At 39.6% G+C, this 26,495-nt stretch overlaps 1 protein-coding gene across 1 annotated transcript in view; it reads left to right on the top strand.

Annotated features, from left to right (window-relative positions):
• DGKK (diacylglycerol kinase kappa) overlaps window positions 1–26,495 on the top strand; it is a 194,286-nt gene that overhangs the window by 126,990 nt on the left and 40,801 nt on the right. The window contains exons 2-7 of the mRNA XM_028841913.2: window positions 4,303–4,413; window positions 6,132–6,212; window positions 8,147–8,251; window positions 24,239–24,374; window positions 24,818–24,924; window positions 25,233–25,355. Of these exons, the coding sequence (XP_028697746.1) occupies window positions 4,303–4,413; window positions 6,132–6,212; window positions 8,147–8,251; window positions 24,239–24,374; window positions 24,818–24,924; window positions 25,233–25,355 (663 nt within the window). The remainder of the gene's footprint in view (window positions 1–4,302; window positions 4,414–6,131; window positions 6,213–8,146; window positions 8,252–24,238; window positions 24,375–24,817; window positions 24,925–25,232; window positions 25,356–26,495) is intronic.

Raw genomic sequence — 26,495 nt, 5'->3', positions numbered from 1 at the left:
TTGATAGGCAAAAGAAGGACAGTTTCCACAAGCTACCAACCGTGTTCTGGTGCCAAAGGATTATAAACTTTGTGTTGACAAGCCATAGTATCTATGAGAGTAATTCCAGACTTAATCTAAAATGTGTTCATAATAATAATAATAATAATTTATTATTGGAAAGTAGCTCCACAATCTCATCATCCACTTCAGAAATAAATCTTCCTCATCTCCACTGGTAGACACACATTGAAACTCTACCCTTCTCATATCCTCAGACCTTAGGTATCAGGTATAAAAGAGATTACTTCATTTGTGCCATCTCTTTTTCCCTTAAAGAACTCAAACAACCACTCCCAGAAACAGCCAGGGTGTAGACAGAGCTTTTGTTGTATTTTTCAATGAATATTCTACATACTTATGCCCCTGCCATATCACATGGGTATATGTTTATGTTCCTTTAATAATTTTAACATTTTAGTCCCTTTAATTATTTTTTTATTACTATAGCTTTATACTAGGTTTTAAAACCTAAATAGGAGGTAGTTCCCTCTTAATTACTCTTCTTTTTCAGAATTCCCAGTCTGTTTTTGCTTGCTTATTAAAAAAAATTAATAGACCATTTTTAGCAGTTTTAGGTATATAGAAAAATTGAGTGGAAAGTAAAGAATGTACCCATATACCCACCGCCTCCCAGTTTCCCCTATTACCTGCTTGGGGCTACTAAACTGAACAAGGTCCTGAGACTATTATTATTATTAGTATTATTATTATTATTAACATCTTACATTAGTGCAGTGCATTTGTTACACTTGGTGAGCCAATATTGATGTTTTATTCTTTTTTTTTTTTTTTTTTTTTTTTTTTTTAGACGGAGTCTCGCTCTGTCACCCAGGCTGGAGTGCAGTGGCCGGATCTCAGCTCACTGCAAGCTCTGCCTCCCGGGTTTACGCCATTCTCCTGCCTCAGCCTCCCGAGTAGCTGGGACTACAGGCGCCTGCCACCTCGCCTGGCTAATTTTTTGTATTTTTTTTAGTAGAGACGGGGTTTCACCGTGTTAGCCAGGATGGTCTCGATCTCCTGACCTCGTGATCCGCCCGTCTCGGCCTCCCAAAGTGCTGGGATTACAGGCTTGAGCCACCGCGCCCGGCTGATGTTTTATTCTTAACTAAAATCCATTGTTTACATCAGGGTTCATTCTGGGTGTTGTGCATTCTGTGGGTTTTGACAAATGTATAATGACATGTAGCCACCATGACAGTATCATACAGAGTAGTATCACTGCCCTAAAAATCTCCTGTGCTCCACCTATTCATCTCTTCCCAACTGCCCTTGAGCTTCTGGCAACCACTGAGTTTTTTTCACTGTCCCTATAGTCTTGCCTTTTCCAGAATGTCGTGTAGTTGGATTGATACAGTATGTAGCCTTTTTGGATTGACTTCTTTTACTTGGCAATATACATTTAAAGTTCCTCCATGTCTTTCTGTGGCTTTACAGCACATTTATTTTTATTACTGGATAACATTCCATTGTTTGGATGTACCATAGTCTGTTTACCCATTCACCTATTGAAGGACATCTTGGTTGCTTCCAAGTTTTGGCAATTATGGATAAAACTGTTATAAACATTCATGTGCAGGTTTTTGTGTGGACATAATTTTTTAATGCATTTGGGTACATAGCAAAGATTTCAATTGCTAGATCACGTGGTAAAAGTATGTTTGATTTTGTAAGAAACCACCAAACTGTCTTCCAAACTAGTTGTACCATTTTGCATTCCTACTAGCAATGAAGGAGAGTTCCTGTTGCTCCATATTCTTGCCAGCATTTGGTATCATCACTGTATTGGGGTTTAGCTATTCTAATCCACGTGTAGTGGTATTTAATTGTTGCTTTATGATGTATTAATAATTTTTAAAAGTTATTTTTCTAGTTGTTACTCTGGGGCTTATACATCTTATCAGAATCTATTTCAGATTTGTATTAATTTAGTTATGGAGAGATATAGAAAACTTATTCCTATATAGCTCTATTGTCTATAAGGGTCCCCTGAGTGGTAGAGCTTAATTGGGGTCCCCTGAGTTGAGGGTGGCTACTGGTTTGTTGGGAGTAGGCTCTGAATAACCAAGCAGGATGACTTGCTGAGGAAGGGGATGTGATCTACAGGCAGATAAAATAGGAACTTGAACAAAGATAGCATTTCTCCTTCTTGCTCATAGTATTATCATTAAAGAGCTTATCAAATGCATAAGCTAAAATCTGAGTCCTCTTGGGCTATCATATTCACAAGTTATAAATTGAGAGATTTTAGTTTACTAGCCCACGACTTGCAATGCCTGAAAAATGGTTCTTTAAGGGTAAGTGCTTTCTCAGAACAGGCCAAGAGAATGTAGTAGTGTAAATATCTGACAGTCAGAACTGCAAAACTTTAAACTGCAAGTGGAGGGAAGGAGAAAGTAGCCAACCAAAAACTGTAAAATGAGCTTGTACGGGGACCTTATATACGACAAAATAAGAAGAGTAAAGGAAGCATTTAATAATTTTAACAGAGCAGAACAAGTTGGGAAAAGGGCAGAGATAATGGGTGTAGATTCAGTTGTACAGAATTGGAGTCGTTAAATTTTGGAATTTAAGTCTTTAGCAGAGAGAAGTAAATAGGACTGCCTAGGTAATACGAAGACTTAGTGTGGAGAAGTATATGGATAGAGGTGAGAGGGTTAGGATACAAAAAACCAAATGCCATTATTGAGAATTGTACTTTAGGCCACCTGGCCAGAGAGAGGAAAGGAACAATATATTCTTAATGCTTACAGCAGTTGTTTTCTCTTGGATGACTCAATTTCAACAATTTAAATATAATTTCTTACTCTCTCTCTCTGCAACCTCCCTTCTTCCCACAAGATCGTATTGTTCTCTTTGTTCTGACTCCTCAGCACCATTCTTTTGCATCCCAAGGGTGTTACGATAACCTTGAAACTCCCATAAGCTATGAAGAGGGTTCAGGTAAATCATGACTGCTTATGAACTGACTTTTCAGTTGAGATACAGAGGCTCTATCCGCTAGTACTATCCAATTGTTTAGAAAATTGAAGAGTGTATAAATGTGTGTGTATGAGTACGTGTGTGTGTGTATGTGTGTATGTGTATGTGTGTGTGTATTTGGGAGAACAGGAATGACAAATAATTATTTGGATCAGGATCCTAAACTCAAATTCCTGCTGGAGTCAGGCACCTCATCTGAAGGGGGCAGCTGGTACTCAGTTTCTGCAGATTGTTGCCATGTGAGAATATAAATTCAATGTTACCAGATGTTCTATTTTTTTTTTTTTTTAAGGAACAGGAAACCTGAATTTTTATATGAAATCTTCTACCTTTTAAATATTACCAACTAATTTAAAACTTTGAAAAACACTAGGTAGGCCAAACAAAACACTTCTCCAGCCACCCAATGGTGAATGCTACTTTAGATGATAGATAGAATTCATGGTAGGGCCTTGATCTGGTGATTTTAAACTCAATCTGGCCCTTCGTCCATTAAGTATGAGTTTGATTCCAGCTTGGCGGGGTTGAGTACTTCTCCCAAATGGCAGTCTTGCATGTTGGTTTGTATCCTGTAACTTAAGTGAGAACTTCCTCAATGATGAAAATAGTAAGTAGACTCTATGCTTGGTTAGGATCAGTCTGTTCAGCAGGTAACTGAAAAATCAGTAGTTAGACTGTGGGATGTAACGAAAGTAATCAGAAGGTAGTTTTCTTGTGGTTCCTTTTTATGTGCTTGCTCCTTCATGAGATCATGAGTCTGCTGAAGACAAACCATGGTAAAGACTTTGGATTTGGCTCTAAAAGTGTTGAGAAGCTATTGGAGGCTTGCGAACAAGGAAGGAACACGATCCAACTTAATATTCTAAAAGGAACACTCTTAAAGAGCTGACAGGCGAGCCCTGTCTAGAGCTATAATCAGGAGACTTCCAGAAAATCTGCCTTTACAGCCTTTTCCTCTACCACGCGTTCTTTCCTAGGAATGGTGTTCTTGTGTGTTCATGTTCCTGCCCTCTACTGCAAATAGAGATATTCTTCATGGTTTTTGGGCCATGTAGCCTGATAAACGTGAAGCCTATATCATCCTGAATGAGTAATCCAAGGGTAACCAATGTCTCCTCTGATTGAACAAGCTTCACTGTGTTCTCACCTGGCCTTCAGGCCATTTCTCAGATATGTGACAAGATAGAGCCTTCTAGATGTCTGCTCTTTCCATCTGAGAAAACAAGTGATATGACCTTATGAATTGATCTAATTGCTCAACACCATGCTTCTATCTTTCAGAAAATATTGAAGGAAGGACCTATGCTGAAGAACTGTAACTCCTTCAAGAGATGGAAGCTTAGATATTTTCTGGTTCAAGGACAGAAGCTCTACTTTGCACACCATCCCGCGGTAATGTATAGCATATTGTCAACTAGATTAATGGGTGGGTGCCAGGAAACGTTTGTGCGGGAAGATGGACTAATAAGTAAAGATATGTCAGCAAACATTAGGGTGGAAGTTGAAGCCCTCTACGCTTTTTTTAACTTGCCCTTTTGAGTCAAATGGGGATACTTTTCTCTCCTTTCTCTTTTCTGTATCCCTTTCCTTTCGTATTTTTCCCAGCTAGCTTCTGCACCCAGAACCAACTATAATTTTGGGGATCCAGTGCAAAATGAAAATGTAGTGCCCTTTACTCAAAAAGCAGGGGGAAGTTGTATTAAAGCTACTAACATATAACGCTTTATGTTTATACTAAAATATTAATATAAAGCAAAGACTTGTCATGGTGTTTTTACTTGCTAATGTAATTCTAAGTAAAGAAAAATAAAATTTTAAACAATTAGCATGAATTTCACTATTCATCTGAACACTATACAACACCAGTTTTAAATGCAAATGTAAGAGCATTTAATTCATATAAAGAATCACTAAAATTATACAATTTGTGTTTAGTAGCTCATACAAGTGTATGTATTTTGTTCTCAGCAGTATAAAAAACTGCACAAAACTAGCTCAACTGTTCATATTTTACTTCTCGATACTTGCACATTCCACCAACACTTTTCTAACTGAAAGTACTATGGATTACCTTATCTTTCCATTTCCTTCCATGTCATCATTTTTAGCAGAAATGGTTGGCTAACCCAGGGGTGTAACGAGCAAGGAAGAATACAATAGGGCTTCTTGGTTTTTCATATTTCTTAGAAACCATTGTCTTTTTTCTACGTCTGAAGCAAGTTCTGGTTCCAACAGAAAGTATGACCTCTCAGGGCTGTCAGCTCCCCTACTGCTTACTCAGTCATAGATGTAACACACTTATCTTGTACTTGCTTTGAGTCTTGCTAAACTCCCACTCTTCATGGGTCCACTAGAATTCTATGTTCATGGGCATCACAAATGCAAATGGAGTGACAAGACATGGGGTGGAAATGTATATTGCGCCTATCTACTCTGCTCATATGCATGATCTGTTGTCCCATTGGACTTCACTTACGAAACACATGCACAAAGACAAAATTATGAAGTAATTTTAAGATGACAACAGCAAAGCATTAAACTAAGTGTGGGGCCCTTCTGAACACGGGGCCCTGTGTGACTGCACAGTTTGTATACCGGTGAAACCGGCCTTGCTTGTATCCATGATACTGATTTCCTGCTGCTGGCTAGATGGTATCTACTATGGCCAATTAATAAGGAGACACAGACCTCAAACTGGATGGGACTAGCAACACTGCAAAGGCTGCCACCCAATAAAATAGGAGTTAATCACAATCTGTTTCTCTAGGACTCTAGTTAAACCACATCCCATTATCTTTTCCAGCATAAGCCTTTATGTTTAAATAATTCTGAACTGACCAACTCAAGCCTTCCTATAATTCCACATAAATATCTGTAAAAAGTTTATTTTGATTTCATTTTTTTTGTTGCATGATATATTAACAAAAATCATGTTGCTAAATAAATGTTAGCCCTCAAGCCAAAGAAATGGTTGGATCATGACTGCCACAAATGCCTGTCAGCAAGTCTGTGTGTGCGTGTGTGTGTGTGTGTGTGTGTATACCTTTTAATGTCTCTTTGCATCATTAACCAGACGGTTCCTTGTCCCTCTCTCTCTTATATCCTTCCAGTTTGCACACTTTGAAACGATTGATCTGTCTCAAGCCGCTGTGGCAGAAACCAGCTGTAGAAACCTTTGCCACAGTTTTTGTGTAAGTAAGATTGGGAATGACTGAATGGGCAGGGGTAGGGGCTAGCTGGGAAGATAGCTTTCCATAACCACTTCTTACTTCTTTGAACTTCAGGTTTCCAAAATTTCCTTTGATCCCAAAGTGTTATCATTCATGCAAACATTTTCTAGCAGCCCATTGATAGGGAAGAAAAAAATGATGGTCTTTTTCCTTATTACCAGTATAAAGCTAAGCTGATTTCAAGGGGAAGGGAGTATGTGACTTATAAAAATCAGTCCTTCCAGTGAAGGTGATTTAGAAGCGTATCACTGGGAGTCTTTCAAGACACTGCTAATATGTTATAGAAAATGGCAGGATAATTGAGTTACATGACATCCTCTCCTCTGATGAAGTAGATAAGAGCCCTAATTCAAAGTGAAATCTACCCCATGTTGAGATTACTGATGAAAGTGCCTCAGAAAAAGCAGAGGATTTTCTAGGGAAGCATCTAGGGCTTGGTGTGACTGAAATGTCACATGGCTTTGGTCATTCAAGTGAATCCAGACCAGAAAACTCACTGAAAAATAGAAAGCTTGGTGGTCCAGGAATTCTACCCACCTCCTTCCAGAACTGTCCTCTCCCAGCCTCAATGGTGGAATATGGAGACTGGAGTTCCTGTTTAGGCAGGTAGGGGATAGTACCGAACAGACTAAAGAGCTGCAGACCCAATATCCTGCTTCCATGGTTGGTTCATGTTCCATCCTCCCTTGAAAGGAGAGTGACTGGGTCTAAGAAGAAGACTTTGCTTTTGTTACTCTCTCATTACATCACCTTGACACAGGGTAAAGCTGAGGGCTGTGTTGACCAATCCCAAAAAGCTGAGCCTTTGGGTGATGAGCCTATAGGCTAATGTTTTTGGTCTCCATTTTACAAAGAAATAAATCATAAGGGCTAGGCTGCCCCTTAACCTAATTAAAGCACAGAAGCAGTGAACATCAGCCCCACTCAAGAATGGGTTTGGACCAAAGGAGTGGCTGTTATCACAATCCCGACTAGCTCTTATTTCCATCTACCACGTAATTTCACTGTGCTACATGCAAAAGAAGAAACAAATTCCTTGTTGGTGTGGTGAGCTCTAGCTTCAAGACTTGGGGAGCTTATAGTAAAGGCAGTAGGGCAATGGAAGCAGTGACTGATGCTGTAGCTATCCATGATCCCTCCTTCCCTCTGGGAAAAGATCAAGTCCTGCTCATGGTCTATGTCTGCTAGACTCTCAGTGTGGCATTCTTATTATTCCTGCCTGGGTTCTTGTGCCAAGCAGGATTAAGAAAGACAACCGTAAAATTCTCTTCAGGTTGTCCCTAACCATAAGAAAGAAAGAAACTGGATTTTTAGACATCTCACTCTCCCACTAAACAGAAACAGGGACACCCTAATGAACCACATACAATTTTACCACTTCAAGTAGACAGAGTAGCAGTAAGCAAGTAGGGTTTTCAGGCAAACTAACTTGAGTAATAGATGGTACGTGGTTTAGTATTTAAAAGAATGAATTCTGAAGCCAAAGAATCTGAATTTCAATTCTGGTTTAGTTTTTTACCTGCTGGGTGACCCTGGGCAAATCATTTAACTCTTTTTGTCTTGGTTTTCTGGGCTATGAAATGGGAAAAATAACAATGCCCATCTCACAGGGTTGTAATGAAGATTGAATGAAATCATATGCATAAAGTGCTTTAGAGTAGTTCCTGGCACATAGTGAGTGGCATTAAAATGTTAATTATTGCTATTAGCATTATTATTATTTTGGATGGGTATCTAAGGAGCTACCAGTGGCTCTGGGAACGTCTGTTTTATATTCAAGAAGTGCCTTATGTTGTGCTTGGTACAACTGTGTAGTTTCTTAGAGAGTTCACAGACTCTGTTTGAAGGCAAAGTTATGGAGTGAGAACCAGCTAATAATGTGACTTTTTGTTTAGGTTATCACACCACAACGAAAAATCACTCTGGCTGCACCCAACCGGAAAGACATGGAAGAATGGATTAACATCATAAAAACCGTCCAACAGGGAGAAATTTATAAGGTAAGGAAACTAGTAGAGAAGCCACACAATTCTTAATAGGTAAATAATTAATTGCATTAGTTAAGCCACCTTTACAGCAGGGAAATAATGAGATGGAAGCCGAGACCACCTGGTTAGGAATTAAAGACAGAAAACCTCTTTAGAATTATTCATAAATAGGAGTAATTCACTTGGACTCAGACCTTTGTAAGTATGTGGTGCAGATACTTTTATACATATCCACTTAATATGTAGATGTAAATGTATGCCCAATGGATGAGTCACTCAAGATGTGTGTGAGCAGCTAATGTAGATGCCCTTAGGTTAGGAAAACAGGAATCAGCAGTCTTAACTTGGGTCTGCTGAATGACAATAGTAACAGCTAAGGCAACTGAGACTCAGAAAGAGGTAGGAACCAGTCCAAGGTGGAATCACTATTCAGTAGTGAAACTAGGATTCCAATGCAGGCTATGTGACTCCAAAGCCTATGTCCTTGACCACTATACTCTTTGCCTTTCTGTTTTCTGTCTACTACAAAAGTAATGCAGAGGGAAGAGCAAGAAGTATCCTCTCCAAAGCTTAGCAGGGTTCTTTTTAACCTGGCAGTACCAAATATCTGGCCACTGCTCCCGGCAGTAACTGGTTCAATCAAACTTCAGGAGATACACTCTGCCTGCCCTTCTATACATCTACCACAGTTAGAATTTATGTAAGTTCCAAGAGGAGAGAGATCTGTGTCAGTTATTTACTTAGAGCAGTCTCTGGCACATAGTAAAGGCACAATAAATATCTTTTGAATGAATAAATGAATCTGCAGGAAATCTTGGAACCAGGATTTGGACAGAGAATGATACATGGTTCATCTTGAAGCAAAATTCTGCTGTAAAAGTCTTAGAGATAAAGGGGAAGGTGAATCCAGATTTTAAAATAACCTAATGTCTTAAATAACTAGCAATGCGTAGATGATTGTTCTAGGCAATTTGAATGGAGCAGTATGTGAAGTGGTTTGGATAATGTGGTTTAGAAATAAAACTAATGCCATAGAGAAGAGCCATCCATCCCTACTCCCCAAGTACTTCTCAAGCTTTTGACCACTTAGTCTCATAACTATACATTCTGCTCCCTATAGCAATGATGGGGAACATGACAAGATGGCTGACTTGAGGCCTCTCCAATATCATTAAGGCCTCCCCCAGTCCCACATTATATATGCTTAAATTGAGAGATCCTTTGCTTAGCATTTGCTGGTGATCTTTATACGATTTAGCACTCAGAATTTTACCTCTTTGTTATTTTCTTCTTCCTTTCCTAATGGAGAAGCACATCCCCTTTTCGCCTCCTGCCCCGACCAATAAGGCCACTACAGTACAACATTAGAGGCAGTCATAAAAAGTTGTGAATTCCATGCTCCTTTCCTATCTTCATCCCTGTGGACCAATATCTTTCCTTCCTGTGACTTAACCTCTATTCAAACTGGAGGGTTTCTCATGAATCTTATAGCATTTTCAGTTTGGCATAAAAGGTCACTTAGGATATTTTGAATTTTAATTATTGTTCTAGGAACGCAAAAACTGCTAGAGAAATTCTGATGACTACTATAGAATTGGTGCACCATCCCTGAATTCATTGAATTAAACACCTAGGTATTGATTACCCACCACAAACTAGAAAGGAAAAAAAAAATCCCTGTTTACTCTCTTGGAAGAGTTATATCAGGTTGTAATCACAACCTCTGTGGAGCTTCTCCAGGGACCTAAATCTATTAAGGAATACTTTTAGCTGATAGTGAAACGTCTCAGCACCAGCATCTTAGCAATTTGTCTTACTTGAGGCTTAAATAGTCAAATATGCTTTCTCCCATATGTGCCTTATCTCTAATGGTCCCTTCTATCTTCCGTCACCACCAATGCCTGACAAATAGGGCAAGGGAAGATTAATCATGGATTTAGTGGTCTATTAAAGTGGTGACAAAGTAATTGGATAATCTATTGGAAACTAGTCAGTACACATTAATAAGCCATCCCATACTAGTTACCCAATTCTGTTTCATAGAGAGTAGGAAAAAAAAAAGATGCAATACTTGCTCCCAGCCTCAATGAGCTTTGTAGGTAATACGGAGACACTATATACACAAAAGAAACAGTTAAAGGACAGTACCCAAGATAAATGACAGTTTTCAGAGATGTTACAAGGCAATGCATGATTGATTGCCAGATGAAGGAAACAGACAATAAAGTGGTATGGGAGTTCAGAGGAGGAAGAGATAAGTATGGGCTGGAGTCCTCTGGCTAGAGTTAACAGAGGAGAGATTTAAGACTGACCTTGAAAGATAGATTGTATTTTATTGGTGGCAGGGAATTAGGGGCAGTGGGAGGTCCTGGGCTATGGAACTGGTATAAGCAAAAGCTGAATAACAGGAAAACAGAACCATTTTGGAATACAGTGAAAGGGAGAATCCATTTCACCAGAAAAGTTTAGGAAATTGTGTCCAAGAAGTATGTCTTGAGAGGAAGATGGGGCCTGACTATGGAGATTTTTCAATGCCTGGATAAAGAGTGGGGAAGATTTGCAATGTATACAAAGTTAAGCTTAAGGATGGATTCAAAAGAGAAGAGAATTGATAAGAGGGATACTTTATAAATACAGGATGGATTAGACAAGGGAAAAACTGAAGGCCAGAAGTTCAGAGAAGAGGCTATGATTAATTATGGCGAGACAGTGTCAAGCCCCAAAATGAGGATAGAAAGGGAGGACAAGTGTGGATACTGAGTTAGGGGTGGGGGATAACCTAAATATAAGAAAGAGGCAAATGAAGTAGAAAAGTCACAGACAGATGAAAGGTGTGAGGCTGGGGGATTTAAAGAAAGAATAAAAGGAGAAAGTTAGAAATAAGGAGCTGCTTGGAAGACTAGATTAAAAAGTTTGCTCTTCCTAATGAATTGTCATGGAATCATTGACTGTGGAAACAGAAATAGACCTTAAAAGTTATCTGGACTCCAGATACTAGGTTCTAGAGCATCTGGAGATGTAAGTCATGTGGCCTTTATTTGAACTCTTCCAAAGGTAGGGAACCAAGTTTCTTACCAAAGAGTCCATCTAATGTTCCTAAAGCTCTAAATTTTGGAAAATTTTTTCTGAAACTTTGGCCTAGTTGAAGAAAGAACTTTCTAACATTCACTGTAAGCTGCAGGAATGGCATCAGCTGGCTCTTGAGGTGGAGAACTCCCTATCATTGGAAGTAATACAAACAAACAAACTGAACAACTGCTTGTCAGATGTTGTACAGAAAACTGATTTTTTCAAGTGGGCAAACTAGATGAACTTCAAAATTCCTTTCAACTTGAAAAGCTTATGATTCTGAGATTTCATTTAGCAGATGAGAAAACTGAGCCTCAGAAAGTTTCATTTGCCTTGCCTAAAATCTTAAGTTGATTCTGGCAAAATTAATATCTTAATTCTTTTAATTTTTAATCCAAGTTCTCAGGAGGATATCGTAAATTCTGCCTAATTATCTTCTTTCTGTCCTTTAATTTCCACCCTTTGTGATTATGGGGCAGGAATACTAAGGTAGACAACTGAATTGTATAGATCAGCAAGTAAATTCAAAGTGGCAAAATGACTAGCTCATGCATAGTGTGTCCATGGCTAGTGGTTTGCTCAAGCTGAGCCCAGTTTGCCCTTGTCCCAACATAAGTATTAATAGCTCCCCTTTCACTGTGGAAAGTGGCCCAATGTGGGCAACATGGTCACCCTACCAATGGCCAACCTGGGAGGCCCTAACACTATTCTATAATTCCCCAAACTTTGATAGAACTGAGCAGTTGAGTTCACATTAAAGCACAAACCACTGACTTCGTTTTATCTAAACTCAACCTTTTATCATATAAGCCATCCCCAAAAAGGCTCCTTTATGGAATTATATCTGTAGCCAACTGTGCCTTGTGGGATATTTCACCTGATACTTTTACGTACTTTGCAAACACTTAATATTACTAAATCCTCACATTTGGAAAGTGCTTTAGAGTCAATACGGTTTCATTTAACTAATAGACAAATAATTAATATACATATCTGACTTCTGGATTATACTGAAAGGAATTCAGGAGGTGGGGAAAGTACCCTTAGCTGCCCTACATCAGTGATGTCTTAGTTCAGGCTGCTATAATAAAAATACCATAGACTAGGTGGCTTAAACAATAAACATTTATTTCTCACACTTCTGGAGGCTGTAGAGTCCAAGATCAAGGTGCTGGCAGGTTCAGTGTCTGGTGAGGGGCTGCTTCTTGGTTCATAGATGGGAGTCTTCTCGTTGTATCCTCATATGGCAGAAAAAGGAGCAAGAAAACTCTCTGGGGTCCCTTTTATAAGAGCGCTAATCTCATTCATGAGGGATCCATCACCTCCTATAATGTGTGGGGAGCATGCATTCAGTGCATTGCAATCTGCCCCTGCACACCTCCAAATTAATGGCCTTCTCACATGTAAAATACACTCATTTCACCTATAAATTCCAAAAGTCTTAACTCATTCCAACATGAATTCTAAAGTCTAAAGTATCATCTAAATATCATTTACATCAGGTATGGGTGAGACAGCCTTGGACAAAATTTCTTTCCAGCTATGAACCTGTGATGTCAAACAAGTTATGTCCTTCCAAAATAGAAATGGTGAACTAGGCATGGGATAGACATTCTCATTCTAAAAGGGAGAAATAGGAAACAAGGAAGGAATGACAGGTCCCAGGCAAGTCCAAAACCTGGCAAGGCAAGCTCCATGAGATCTTAAAGTTGGAGAATAAAGATGGTCTCCAACTTACGATAGTTGGACTCACAACTTTTTGACTTTACAATGGTGCAAAAGCAATACCCATTTAGTAGAAATAGTACTTCAAAATTTTGAATTTTGATCTTTTCCTGAGGTAGTGATAGGCAGTACCATGCTGGGCAGCAGCCACAAGCCACAGTTCCCAGTGAGCCACTCAATCTTGAGGGTAAACAACCCATATCCTACAGTATACTGTGTTGCCAAAGTTTTGGGGGATATTGTACTTTGCGTTTTTGCATCCCATCATGTCTACAAAACATCCATTTTTGACTTAACAATATTTCAAACTTACTGGGTTCATCAGGATGTAACCCCATAGTAAACTGGGAGCATCTGTAATCCTCTAGCTCGATGCTCTGCCTTCCAGACCTATTCGGGTGGCAACATCACCCCCACAGATCAGCAGGGCAGTGCCAATGCTGTGGCTCTCTACAGTGACCCTATTCATGGCATGATTCTCTGTTGGAACAGGTGCAAGCCCGCAGGGCTCTGCTGGACTGTTCCATCCCCACAGCTCTGCTGGGCATTGGTTCCACCCTTTGAAATTGAGGTGGAGACAGCCTTGCCACCTAGAACTGTGCACTTTGGGCGTGTGGTGGGAGTGGCAGCCCTACTGATCTCTGAATCACCTTTGGGATCATTCTTTACTTGTCTTGAAGAAGTTCGCATCCGAATAGTTCTACGGTCCAGTCCTGTAGGGTCTTCCTTTGCTTTGTCCCATTTTCTCAATTTCCTTTAGTCTCAGCTGACAGTGGTTCTGCTACTATAATCCCATCTCTATTCCTGGCTTTTGTAGAGATGGTTAATTAAGTCTGTGATTGACATCCACACTAATCTCCTTATCAAATAGTGGGTCTTTCACACCTTTTCAAAGATATTTTCTCATTTTTTGTAACGTGGACAGACTGAGAATTTTCCAAAATCTCTAAATTCTATGGGTTTTTTGCTTAACAATTCCATCCTCAATTCATTTATCTCCTCTCACATTTTTTATTTTAATAACATTTTATTAATCAAATATATGCACAATATTATAATTTTAACTATAATCAAAATAAAACTGATTAATGAGCTATTTATTTATGTTTCATTTTTAAACATTGTTAATATTAATTTTGATTGACAAATCATAATTACAGATTTATGGAGTAAAATGTGATGTTTTCATATATGTATACAAAGTGGCATGATTAAATCAAGCTAATTAACATATCCATCACCCCGATTACCTATCATGTTTTATGGTGAGATATTTGAAATTTACTCTCTTAATTATTTAAATATACTCTATATAATTCATTGTTATTGACCATAGTTACCCTGCTGCACAATAGATCGCAAAATTCATTCCTTCTGTCTATCTGAAACTTTGTATCCTTTGATCAACATCTCCGCATTCCCTCTTCCTCTCCCTCAACCACCGTTCTATTCTCTACTTCTATGAGTTCAACTTTATCAGATTCCATATATAAATGAGATCACGCAGTATTTGTTTTTCTGTGCTAGCTTATTTCACTTAGTGTAATGCCCTCCAGATTCACCCATGTTGTCACCAATGATAGAATTCCCCTCTTCTTTAATGCTGAATAGCATTCCATTGTGTATATATACCACATTTTATTTATTCATTCATTTGTTGATGGACACTTAAGCTGTTTCCATATCTTGACTATTGTGAATAATGCTGCAATGAACTTGGGAGTGCAAATATCCCTTTGACATATTGATTTCAGTTTCTTTCCACATATACCCAGAAATGGAACTACTGGATCATATGGTTGTTCTATTTTTAGGTTTTCTGAGGAACCCCTATACTATTTTCCATAATGGCTATATTACTTTACACTCCTACAAGCAATGCTTAAGAGTTCCCTATTCTCCACATCCTCTCCAACACTTACTATCTTTCATCTTTTTTTTGTTAAAAAGCCATTCTAACAGGTGTGGTGTGATATCTCAATGTGATTTTAATTTTTCACTTCCTTAATGATTAGTGATATTGAGCATTTTTTTCATGTACCTATTGGCCATTTGTATATCTTCTTTTGAGAAATATCTGTTCAGGTCCCTTGCCATTTTTAATTGGGTTGTTTTCTTGCTATTGAGTTGTTACAGTTCCTTATATATTTTGGATATTATCCCCTTATCAGATGTATGGTTTACAAATATTTTCTTCCACTGTCTGGGTTGTCTTTTCACTTTGTTAATTATTTCCTTTCCTGTATAGAAGATTTTTAGTTTGATGTAATCTCATTTGTCCAGTTTTGCATTTGTTGCCTGTGCTTTGGGGGTCAAAGCCAAAACATCCTTGCCCAGACCAATGTTGGGGAGCTTTTGCCCTCGTGTTATCACAGTAGTTCTACAGTTTCAGATCTTACATTTAAGTCTTTAACCCATTTTGAATTGATTTTTTAATATGGTATAAGGCAGCAGTCTCCAAACTTTTTGGCACCAGGGATTAGTTTCCATGGAAGACAATTTTTCCATGGACTGTGATTGGGGGTTGGTAGGAGGACTTCGGGATGAAACTGTTCCACCTCAGATCATCAGGCATTAGTTAGATTCTCATAAGGAGTGTGTAATCTAGAGCCCTCACATGTGCAATTCACAATAGGGTTCGCACTCCTATGAGAATCTAATGCCACTGCTCATTTGACAGGAAGCAGAGCTCAGGCAGTAATGCTCACTCGCTCACTGGTCACTTCCTACTGTGCAGCCTGGTTCCTAATAGGCCATGGACTGGTACCCATCTGTGGTTCAGGGGTTCAGGACCCCTCATATAAGGGTCTAATTTTGTTCTCCTGTATGTGGCTATCCGGCCAACACCATTTATTGAAAAGACTGTCCTTTCTCCATTTTGTGTTCCTGGCAACTTTGTAAAAAGCTGTCAACTTTTGTCAGTTGACTGTAAATGCATGGATTTATTTCTGGGTTTCCCACCCTGTTTCATTTGCCAATGTGTCTGTTTTTATGCCAGTACCATGCTGTTTTATTTATAATCACTTTACATATGTTTTGAAATCAGCAAGTGTGATACTTCCAGCTTTGTTCTTTTTGCTCAAGATTGTTGTGGCTATTCAGGGTCTTTTGTGGTTCCATACAAATTTAAGGATTTTTTTCCATTTGTGTGAAAAATTACATTGGATGATCTTAGAGGAAAGGTGTTCAAAAATGTCATAGAAATTTTGATAGGGATTGCATTGAATCTCTAGATTGCTTTGGGTAGTATGAATATTTTTTACAAAATTAATTCTTCCAGTCCATGAACACAGCATATTTTTCCATTTATTTGTTTTTTTCTTCCATTTTTTAATTGATCTTTTAAAGTTTTCAGTATGCAGGTCTTTTACTTCCTTGATTAAATTTACGCTTAAGTATTTTTTTGTTGTTGTTGCTATTGTAAGTGGGATTGTTTTCTTAATTTTCCTTTCACATAGTTCATTATTGGTACAGGTTGAGCATTGCAAATTTCAAAATCCCAAACCCGAAATGCTCCAAAATCCAAAACGTTTTTGGCACCAAGATGATGCTTAAAAGAAATGCTCACTGGGGCATTTCAGATGTCAGATTTTTGGATTTGGGGTGCTCAACAAGAAAGTATAATGCAAATACTTCAAAATCCAAAAAAATCTGAAATCTGAAACACTTTTTGGTCCCAAGCATTTTGGATAAGAGAGACTCAACCTGCATATAAAATGCTACTGATTTTTGTATGTTGACTTTATATCCTGCAACTTTACTGAATTTGTTTATCAGTTCTAACAGTTTTTTGGTGGAGTCTTTAGGTTTTTAAAAAAGTACATAAGGTCATGTCATCAGCAACTAGAGGCAATTTCACTTGTTTCTTTCCTATTAGCATATCTTTTATTTATTTCTCCTGCCTAATTGCTCTGGTCTTTACATGTAATAATTATCAGAATTATCAGAATTTGAAAAGAAGTGATGAGAGTGGGCATCCTTGTCCCTGATTTTAGAGGAAAAGCTTTCAACATTTTACTATTTAGAATGATACTAGCTATCAGTTTGTCATGTGACTTTTATTATGCTGAGGTGCATTCCCTCTATACCTAATCTGTTGAGAGGTTTTTTTCTTTTTTAAATCATGAAAGGGTCTTGAATTTTGTCAAATGCTTTTTCTGCATCACTGAGATTATCATGTGATTTTAATTCTTCATTTGTTGATATGGTGAATCACATTTATTGATTTATGTATGTTGCATCATCTTTTTATCTCAGGAATAAATCCCACTTGATCATGGTAAATGATTCTTTCAATGTATTCTTAAATTCAGTTTGCTAATATTTTATTGAGGATTTTTGCATCTGTGTTTGTCAGGGATGTTAGCCTGTAGTTTTCTCTTTTTGTTGTGTCCTTGTCTGGCTTTGTTGTCAATGAGCATCAGAATTATTGGATCACCTCCCTGACACTACGGTTGGATGGGGCCAGGTGTTCTGGGTAATTGCTGGCCTAACAGTTATCCCTTGGCCTGGGGAAGAGTTAGAGCACCCAGGTTGTCTGAAGAAGCTAGCTAGGAATTCAAGCCCAGAAGACCCGTGGACCATGTTTCCTGCAGCATGGTGCTATTGGCTAGCTCCTCTGATGTGGTACTTCCATTGGCAGGAACACAGAGCAGCCACTAAGATCTATACATTGATTACTGTGAGCCCCACCCCATTTTTTGCTTCTAACTGACCCCAGGTGACCTAGCCCTGCTGGTACTACCAATGTTTCCCGTGGGACAAGACAGGAGTGGATTTCCTGTGAAGGGTTCCAAAATGTGAGGAAGTTGAATATCTGCCTTCAACTCTCTTTTCCCACTTAGAAACCATAACTTCAGGGAAATTCTCTGTGGCACTGCACCAGCTTGAGGGGGAAGTGGCACAGTAAAAGAGAACCATTCCTCTTACCATTTGACCCTGGCTTTTCTCAGTTCTGTAGTCCAAGGGGGGAGCCTCAGCCTCACTCCCAAGTTCTGGGATATTCACAATGGTATTCTGGCCTGTGGATAGTTGCCATATGGATTTCTGTAGTGCAGGGAGAGAAGCTGGAGAACTCCTATTCCGCCATCTTGCTGATGTCACTCTCTATCTTACATTTTACTATAAGCAGTCAGGAGGAACCAAATACCCTCAGCTAAATATTGAATTTCATCATCCACAAGTTCTACTTTCCATCAAACACTAGCATACAAACACAATTCAGTCAAGTTCTTTGCCACTTTATAACAACAATCACTTTTTCTTTATTGTCCAGTAACATGTTCTTGGCCGGTCCATATTTTTACCAAAATTCTGTTCATGATTACTGAGGTATACTCTAAGAAGATAGAAGCTTTCTCTACAGTTCTCCTTTTCCCTTTCTGAGCTCTCACCAAAATCTCCTTTAAAATTCTATTCCGAACAATCTAGGCTTTCTTGGCATGTACCTCAAAACTCTTCTAGCCTCTACCCATTACCCAGTTTCAAAGTTGTTTCTATATTTTTAAGTATTTGTTATAGCAGTACTCCTCACTTCTCAGTACCAATTCCTGTCTTGGTCAGTTTGGGCTGCTATAAAAAATTCCACAGACCAGGTGACTTCAAATAGCAAACATTATTTCTTACAATTCTGGAAGCCAGAGAGTCCAAGATCAACCCACTGGCAGACTCAGTGTCTGGTGAAGACCCACTTCCTGGTTCATAGACAATTGTCTTCTTGTGTCTTCATATGGTGGAAAGAGGAGTGAGGTGGGTTTCTGGGGCCTCTTTTATAAGGGTGCTAATCTGATTCATGAAGATGCCAATCTCATGACCTAATCACCTCCCAAAGGCCCCATCTCCTAATACCATCACCTTGAGGGTTAGGATTTCAACATATGATATGAAGGGGGTACACAAGCATTCAGTCCATTGCAAATGAAGAATCTGATCGGAGCAATGGACTGCATGAATGTATTCACCTAAGTATTTTAGAGAGGGTAAAAATCAAACACAAAAACCCAAGAACCACACACTGAAAACTTTAAAGAAGACTCTTTCTTTAGCATTTAGAGATCCGTGGTTTGTGTACATGCCACAGTTTTAAATCTGTCTTCAAAATGGATTTTTAATCTGTGTCAACAAGTAAGAAGACCTATAATGACATACTGTATTAGTTTCCTAAGGCTGCTGTAACAAATTACTGCAAATTTTGTAGCTGAAAGCAACAGAAATTTATTTTCTCAGAGTCCTAGAGCCTAGAAGTCTGAAATCAACACGTCAACAGGGCCATGATCTCTCTGTAAGATTTAGGGGAGCTTTTTTTTTTTTTTTGGTGTCTTCCTAGCTTCTGGTGGTTGCTGGTAATTCTTGGTGTTCTTTAGTTTTCTGCCACATCACTCCAATCTCTGCCTTCGTCATCACCTAGTATTCTCCCCTGTGCCTGTTCCCTCTGTATCTTCACATGGTGTTCTCCTCTCTGTATGTATCTAAGTTCAAATTTCTCTTTTTATAAAGATAGTAGTCATTGGATTGAGGCCACCATAATATAGTATGATCTCATCTTAAATTTGTTATATCCTCAAAGACCCTACTTCCATATAGAATCACAGTCACAGATAGTGGACATTAGGACTTGAACATATCCCTTGGGGGGACACAATTCAATCCACAAGATTCACCCCCTATTCCCCCCAAATTCATGTCCTTCCAATGTGCAAAATACATTCACTGTCATCTCAACATCCTCAAAAGCCGTAGCACATTCCAGCATTAAATCTAAGTCCAAAATATCATTTTGTAAATAATCTAAATCAGGTATGAGTGAGACTCTGTGTATGGTCCATCCTGGGCAATATTCCTCTCCGTCTGTGGACCTGTGAAACCAAGAAAGCAAGCTATATGCTTCCAAAATACAATGTTGGGGCAGGCGTAGGACAGATATTCCCATTTTGAAAGGGATAAAATGGAAGGAATAAAATGGTTGCAGGTCTGAAAAAATTGGCAACTCACCAGGGCAAATTCCATCAGGTTTTCCAGGCCTGAGAATAATTCTCTGTGGCTAGGTGTTCTGTTCTTTGACCCTACCCACTTAGCTCACTGGAGTGTCAATCCCCCCACAATCCCCTGCATAACCAAGGAGGTAGCCCCACCTTCTGGAACCCAGGAGACAACTCCACCCTCTGGAACCGAGGAGACAGTGCCCCTGCCCCTTGGGCCCACATGCTTTGGGCCTATAAGGGCAATAGCAGCGTCTCTGGCCTCTGAACCTCTCTCGGCAACCTTGCTGGCCTCTGAGCTACCCCTGGAAGTCATTCTTCCATTTTCTTGAAGGATAACACATGTTTACAGCTGAGTCACTTTATCAGTGTGTTTCATGCCTATAAAGTCTGACAACCTTCCTTCATTTTATCCCATATCTGTCCCCTTCAGTCCAAGTTCAGTCCAATCTGACAGTGTTCTGCTGAAATGGTTAATCAGAGCCAGGTGTCCCACATCTCATCTCTCCAGCAAAAGTTTGTCCAGACACACCCTTGGTGTTCTCTGCAGGGCACACTTTCTTGTGTTTTGCAATATAGATAAGCTGAGAATTTTCTAAATCTTCTAGTTCTGGTGACTTTTTGCTTGATAGTTCTGTTATGGACTCCATTGTGTGCCCTCCACCCGAATTAACATGTTGATGCCCTAACCCCTAATGTGACTTTGGAGATAGGACATTTAGGAGGCAAATAAGGTTAAATGTGGCCATAGGGTGGAGACCTAATCTGATAGGATTGGTGGCCTTATAATAAGAGGAAAAGAAATAGATATTCTCTCTCTCTTTCTCTCTCTCTCTTTCTTCTCTCTCTCTCTTTCCCTACATGCACACATTGAGGAAAAACCACAAGAGTACACAGTGAGAAGGTGGCCTTCTACAAGCCAGAAAGGAAGCCCTCACCAAAAACTGAACTGATTGATACCTTGATCTTGGACTTTCCAGCTGTAAACTGTGAGAAAATAGATTTCTGTTTTTAAGCCATTCAGTCTATGGTATTTTTTTATGACAGCCTGAGTAGACTAACACAATTTCTTTCCTCAATGCATCACTTCCCTGTCACATACTACTATAAACAGCAAAGAGAAACCAAGATGCACCTCTTATACTTTGCTTGGAAATCTCCTCAGTCAAATATTCAAGTTTATTGCTCATAAAGTCTACTTTCCACCCAACAGTAGGACAAAATCAGTCATGTTCTCTGCTACCTTATAAAAGTATTACCTTTCCTTTAGTTTCCAATACATTCCACATATTCACATAAGGCCTCACCAGAAACACCTTTAATGTTCATATTTTTAGAAACACTTGGTTCAAGGCAATCTAGGCTTTTTCTAGCATGTGTCTCAAAATTCTTCTAGGCTTTACCCATTACCCAGTTCCAAAGCCACTTGCACATTTTTAGGTATTTGTTACAGCAGCACCCCACTTCCCAGTACCAAAATCTGTATTAGTTTCCTAGGGCTGCCATAATAAAATAACTACAAACTGGATGACTTAAAACCAACAGTAATTTACTGTCTCACAGTTTTAGAGTCTAGAAGTCCCAAATTAAGGTATCTGCAGAGCCATGCTTTTTCCAGTGACCCTAGGGGAGGATCCTTCTTTGCCTCCTCCTAGCTTCTGGTGATAGCAGGCAAACTTTGGCATTTTTTGGCTTGCAGATGCATCACTCCAATCTCTGCCTTCATTGTCACCTGGTGTTCTCCCCTGTGTCTGTGTGCTCTGTATCTTCACAAGGTGTTCTCCTCTTTGTGTGTGTGTGTCTGTGTCCAAATTCCTCTTTTTTTTATAAGGATACCAGTCATTGGATTAGGGCCCATTCTAATCCAATATGGCCTCATCTTAACTTGATTATATCTGTTAAACCTCTATTTCCCAGTAAGGTCACATTCATAGATGCCAAGGGTTAGGACTTGAACACATTTCTGAGGGGACACAGTTCAATCACCGCACATACTCATCCAGGGTGGGAAGCATCAACGTTTCCTTACAGAATAGGATGTACACAAGGAATATGAATTCCATTACCTCAATTGCTGAACCTAAGCAATGTCCATTTTACATATTCCTATGTATTCTGTAGGCAATTCGGACCATGAAATTTAATATTATACCCAGGCAGAGCTCTGAATTTCTTCCACGCAGTCCTGTGAAAGCTTGCACATTCTAGAAGAGCTCACTTGTCACTCTAGACAGGAATGATTTTAGAATTTGTTTCCTCCAGTAGACTATAAATTCCTTGATGGAAACAGCTACGGTTTATTCATCTCTGCATCTCCAGTGCCTACCATGGTAGATGATACATAATAGGTTCTTAGTAATTATTGAAGGAGAGGAGACTGGGAGAAAAAAAAAGAAGATGCTTGTAGAATTACAATCTAGTGACTTGGGGAGTAGAAAGGTTCTAGGAGCTCAAAGTGCCAAAGCCAAGAGTATGTCACTTCCTCAGGACTCTCCATCTTCTATTCTAATCACCCTAGAGCTTTCCAGTGCCTTAATATACAATAAACATTACAATCACAAAGCAATCCCAGAACATGTGAGCCTTTAGTTCATCAAAATAGCTTTCCCTTCCAGAAGGTTCCAGGTCAAATCAACAGTAGCTTAGCACATAACCAGCATGCCAGAAGTGGGAAGGAGTGATCAGAGAGGGCTATGTGTAGGCTATGTCTTGGATAACTAATTCCTGTAAATTGATCAAGAATGAATACTTAATGTGCTAGAGCCCTCAATAGCTTTCTCTCTCTCTCTCTCTCTCTCTCTCTCTCTCTCTCTCTCTCTCTCTCTCTCTCTCTCTCTCTCTCCCCCCACTGTCAACTGATGTCAGGAAGAAAATATAGTTCTTTTTAAAGTCTTGTCATGCCTTTATACACCCAACTCATTATAATGTCAAGAATGAAAAGCTCTTTGTACGCCTATGTCTAAACTTCAGGGGAAGGCAGAGAAGGAGAAAATCAGACATTAACAGGAATTAGTGAAAAGGTGTAAGAGTCCTTGGAGTTTTTTTTTTTTTTTTTTTTTTTTTTTTTTTTTGGTGCTCACCCTTCCCTTCTTTCAATCTCAGAACTGTTGCTGGTATACCCTGTGCCTTCCCTACAGTCATGAAAGTCAGACTGTGATATACAAATGCAGCATTTAACAAAAAATGTTAAGGCATGTTAACAAAAAATGTCAAACTCAGTACCATGAAAGAGGACACCAAAAAGGATGCCACTCCATGTGGGCAGGGGTTGTGTCTTGTTCACTATATCTCAAATGCTTTGAAAAGTGCCGAACACAAAGTATTTACTCAGTAAATATTTGTTTAATGGATTATTGAATGAATTAAGCTGATTAATCAGGAAACTGCTATAGGCAGTCAGAGCGTGGTATTCCTAAAAGAATACTCAAGGGATTCCTAAAAGAATCCCCTGAGATGAAACTGTTGTCCAGGTAAAGCAATGCTCTGCTCACCTGGCAGACAGGAAGGGAAGTGTATACCTCCAGAAGGTAGTTAAAGCCTTATAGAATATTCCTTAGCCCAGAGTCAGAGCCTTATCTCCTGTCTTTATTCCCTGGCTAGAACATTTGGATATCACTGAATTTCCAACTTAATGCCTCCTTTTGCTTACTACTTAAAGAGAACCAAGGCCAAGGCTAACAGAACACATTTTTGCTTGAACTAAGCCAATAGAGTGAATGGCCAAGCAATATAAAGATCATTACTCCTGGCCGGGCACGGTGGCTTGCGCTTGTAATCCCAGCACTTTGGGAGGCCGAGGCAGGCGGATCATGAGGTCAAGAGATGGAGACCATCCTGGCCAATATGGTGAAACCCTGTCTCTACCAAAAATACAAAAATTAGCTGGGCATGGTGGTGCATGCCTGTAGTCCCAGCTACTCGGGAGGCTGAGGCAGGAGAATCACTTGAATCCAGGAGGCAGAAGTTGCAGTGAGCCACTGCACTTCAGCTTCTATTCCAGGATCTGCCCCTCTATTATTTTCTTTTTGAAAATGACTGGCAAAACAAACAAAAACACACACAAAAAATCCCAGGTCCCTGGTATTGGCTCCAGCTTTCAGTCTTCCTCTTCACATGCTCTGACACCTATACAGTAGGCCATTTTAGACTTAGCAGCAGATTTTCAGGCCCTCTTTAATCCTTCTCTGTGATTCATCCTCTATTCTCTCTTCTCTTTTGTTTATTTTAGATACCTGCAGCAGAAAATAACCCTTTTCTTGTTGGAATGCACTATTGGTACTCCAGCTACAGCCACCGGACTCAGCACTGCAATGTTTGTCGAGAGAGCATTCCTGCCTTATCCAGAGATGCCATCATCTGTGAAGGTACCTTTCTGATTCCTTTAGGAAGTGAAGCTCAGTGGGTAGATATAGGAACTCATGTGGCTTTAGTATCATTAACTCACATTAGGTCACTGACTCTGGTGTGAGGTTAACCCTGACTGAGGAAAGAAAAAGGGAGGAAACTATCATGAGGGGGATGAAAATAGAGGGATGAGTATGGGGGAATAGGACTATATTATCACAAGTGTTAAAAAGACAGAAATCACCTCATTCTTACCATCAATTTTCATTCAAGCTGGATAGTAAAAAGATTAGCCAGTAAGAATAAAAAGGAACTGGATTCTATTGGAAATAGGTTTTTGGAGGTACGTTAGAACTATATAGAATGCATCTGTGTTCTAACTTTCACAGCAGCTTAGGGAAGGGAATTAGAGTCCTCACTGTTACCAGATTCACACCCATCTTTTTTCTTCTTCTTCTCACAGTGTGCAAAGTGAAATCTCACAGATTATGTGCTTTGAGAGCAAGCAAAGACTGCAAGTGGAATACATTGTCTATCACTGATGACCTCCTCCTGCCTGCAGATGAAGTAGTAAGTACCAGCCATGTCTTCCCACAGTCTGCCTCTCCCATCTCCCCTTCAACCAGGATACACAGGGGAAGGAAGACTTCTTCCTAACTCCAGATAAGCAAAGTCCCAGGCTCACAATCCAACTTATCTGGAAGAATGAACTTCCCTCTTGTCATTGTTCACTAGCATTGGAGTAGGGAGGGCAGGACTATGAAGAGCCTGGGTCATTTACCTAATGTCCTCCATGGAGTAGTACAATTATTCCAATTGGCCCTTCCTCTCCTTATATCTCTAACTTCTACCTCCTGTGTCTTTTTACCTTTCTGCAGAACATGCCCCATCAGTGGGTAGAAGGAAACATGCCTGTTAGCTCTCAGTGTGCAGTATGTCATGAGAGCTGTGGCAGTTATCAAAGACTTCAAGACTTCCGCTGCCTGTGGTGTAATTCTACGGTAAGACTCTTCTCATCTTCTTGATATTTAGAGAACTTAACTCCTGGCGAAGGGGTGGATTAGAGCTCGACCATGTATACACATAGATAGAAACCTAAGAAACCCTTATCTCAAAACAGGTTAAACAGATTCCATAGTATAAAGCTTAGTATCCTGCCTTTCCAGATCTGGCTATGGAGCCTTTGGGAGAAAGATTTAAGATCATCTTTGTTGCTTCTTAGTTGGTGAGGCCTACTAACAAATGGGAAAAGCTGAACTCTCTAATGGCAGTATGGGCAATTAAAAAATAAGTTCTGAGTCTGCCTTTGAGAAACCTTCTCCCTTTCTCATTCACTATTTCCTAGGAACTTGTAACCTTTATTAATTAAAAATAGTTGATAATATTAACACATTATTATTGCCACTATATACTGAGTGCTTAATATACATGATCTCATTTAGTCCTTCCAATAAGCCTAAACCGGGCCTCATTTGTTCCCATTTTACAGATGAGGAAAGTGAGGGTCAGAAACGTGAAGTGATTTGTCCAAGGTCATTCAGCCAGTAAGCAAGAGTCTTGATTCATACATAATGCTGCAAAGACTATGCTGTTTTTGTTTTGTTTTGTTTTTTGTTTTTGAGACAGGGTCTCACTATGTTGCCCAGGCTGGAGTGCAGTAGCACAGTCACAGTTCACTGCAGCCTCAAACTCCTGGGCTCATGTGAGGTGGGCTCCTCTCACCTCAGCCTCCTCAGAGTAGCCGGTACTACAGGCACATGCCACCATGCCCAGCTAAATTTTTAATTTTTAAGTCTTGCTATGTTGCCCAGGCTGGTCTCAAACTCCTGGACTCAAGCGATCCTCCCACCTTTGCCTCCCAAAGTGCTGGGCTTACAAGCATAAGCCACCATTCCCAGCTGACCACACTCTTAACTACAACACTACCATGCCTCTAAACCAGTGGTCCTGTCCTCAACTGGGGGTAATTTAGCTCCCCAGGAGACATTTGTCAATGCGTGGAGACATTTTTTATTTTTGCAACTCAGGGTGGAGGGAAGTGCTACTGACATGTAGTGGGTAGAGGCGTGGGATTCTGCTGAACCTCCTACAGTGCACAGGTCAGCCTCTCATAACAAAGAACTACCTGGCTCAAAATATCA

The sequence above is a fragment of the Macaca mulatta genome, chromosome X, assembly GCF_049350105.2.
Source record: "Macaca mulatta isolate MMU2019108-1 chromosome X, T2T-MMU8v2.0, whole genome shotgun sequence".
NCBI lineage: Eukaryota > Metazoa > Chordata > Mammalia > Primates > Cercopithecidae > Macaca > Macaca mulatta.
The sequence above is the reverse complement of the archived record's forward strand: the minus strand, read 5'-3'. Positions and strand labels throughout refer to the sequence as shown.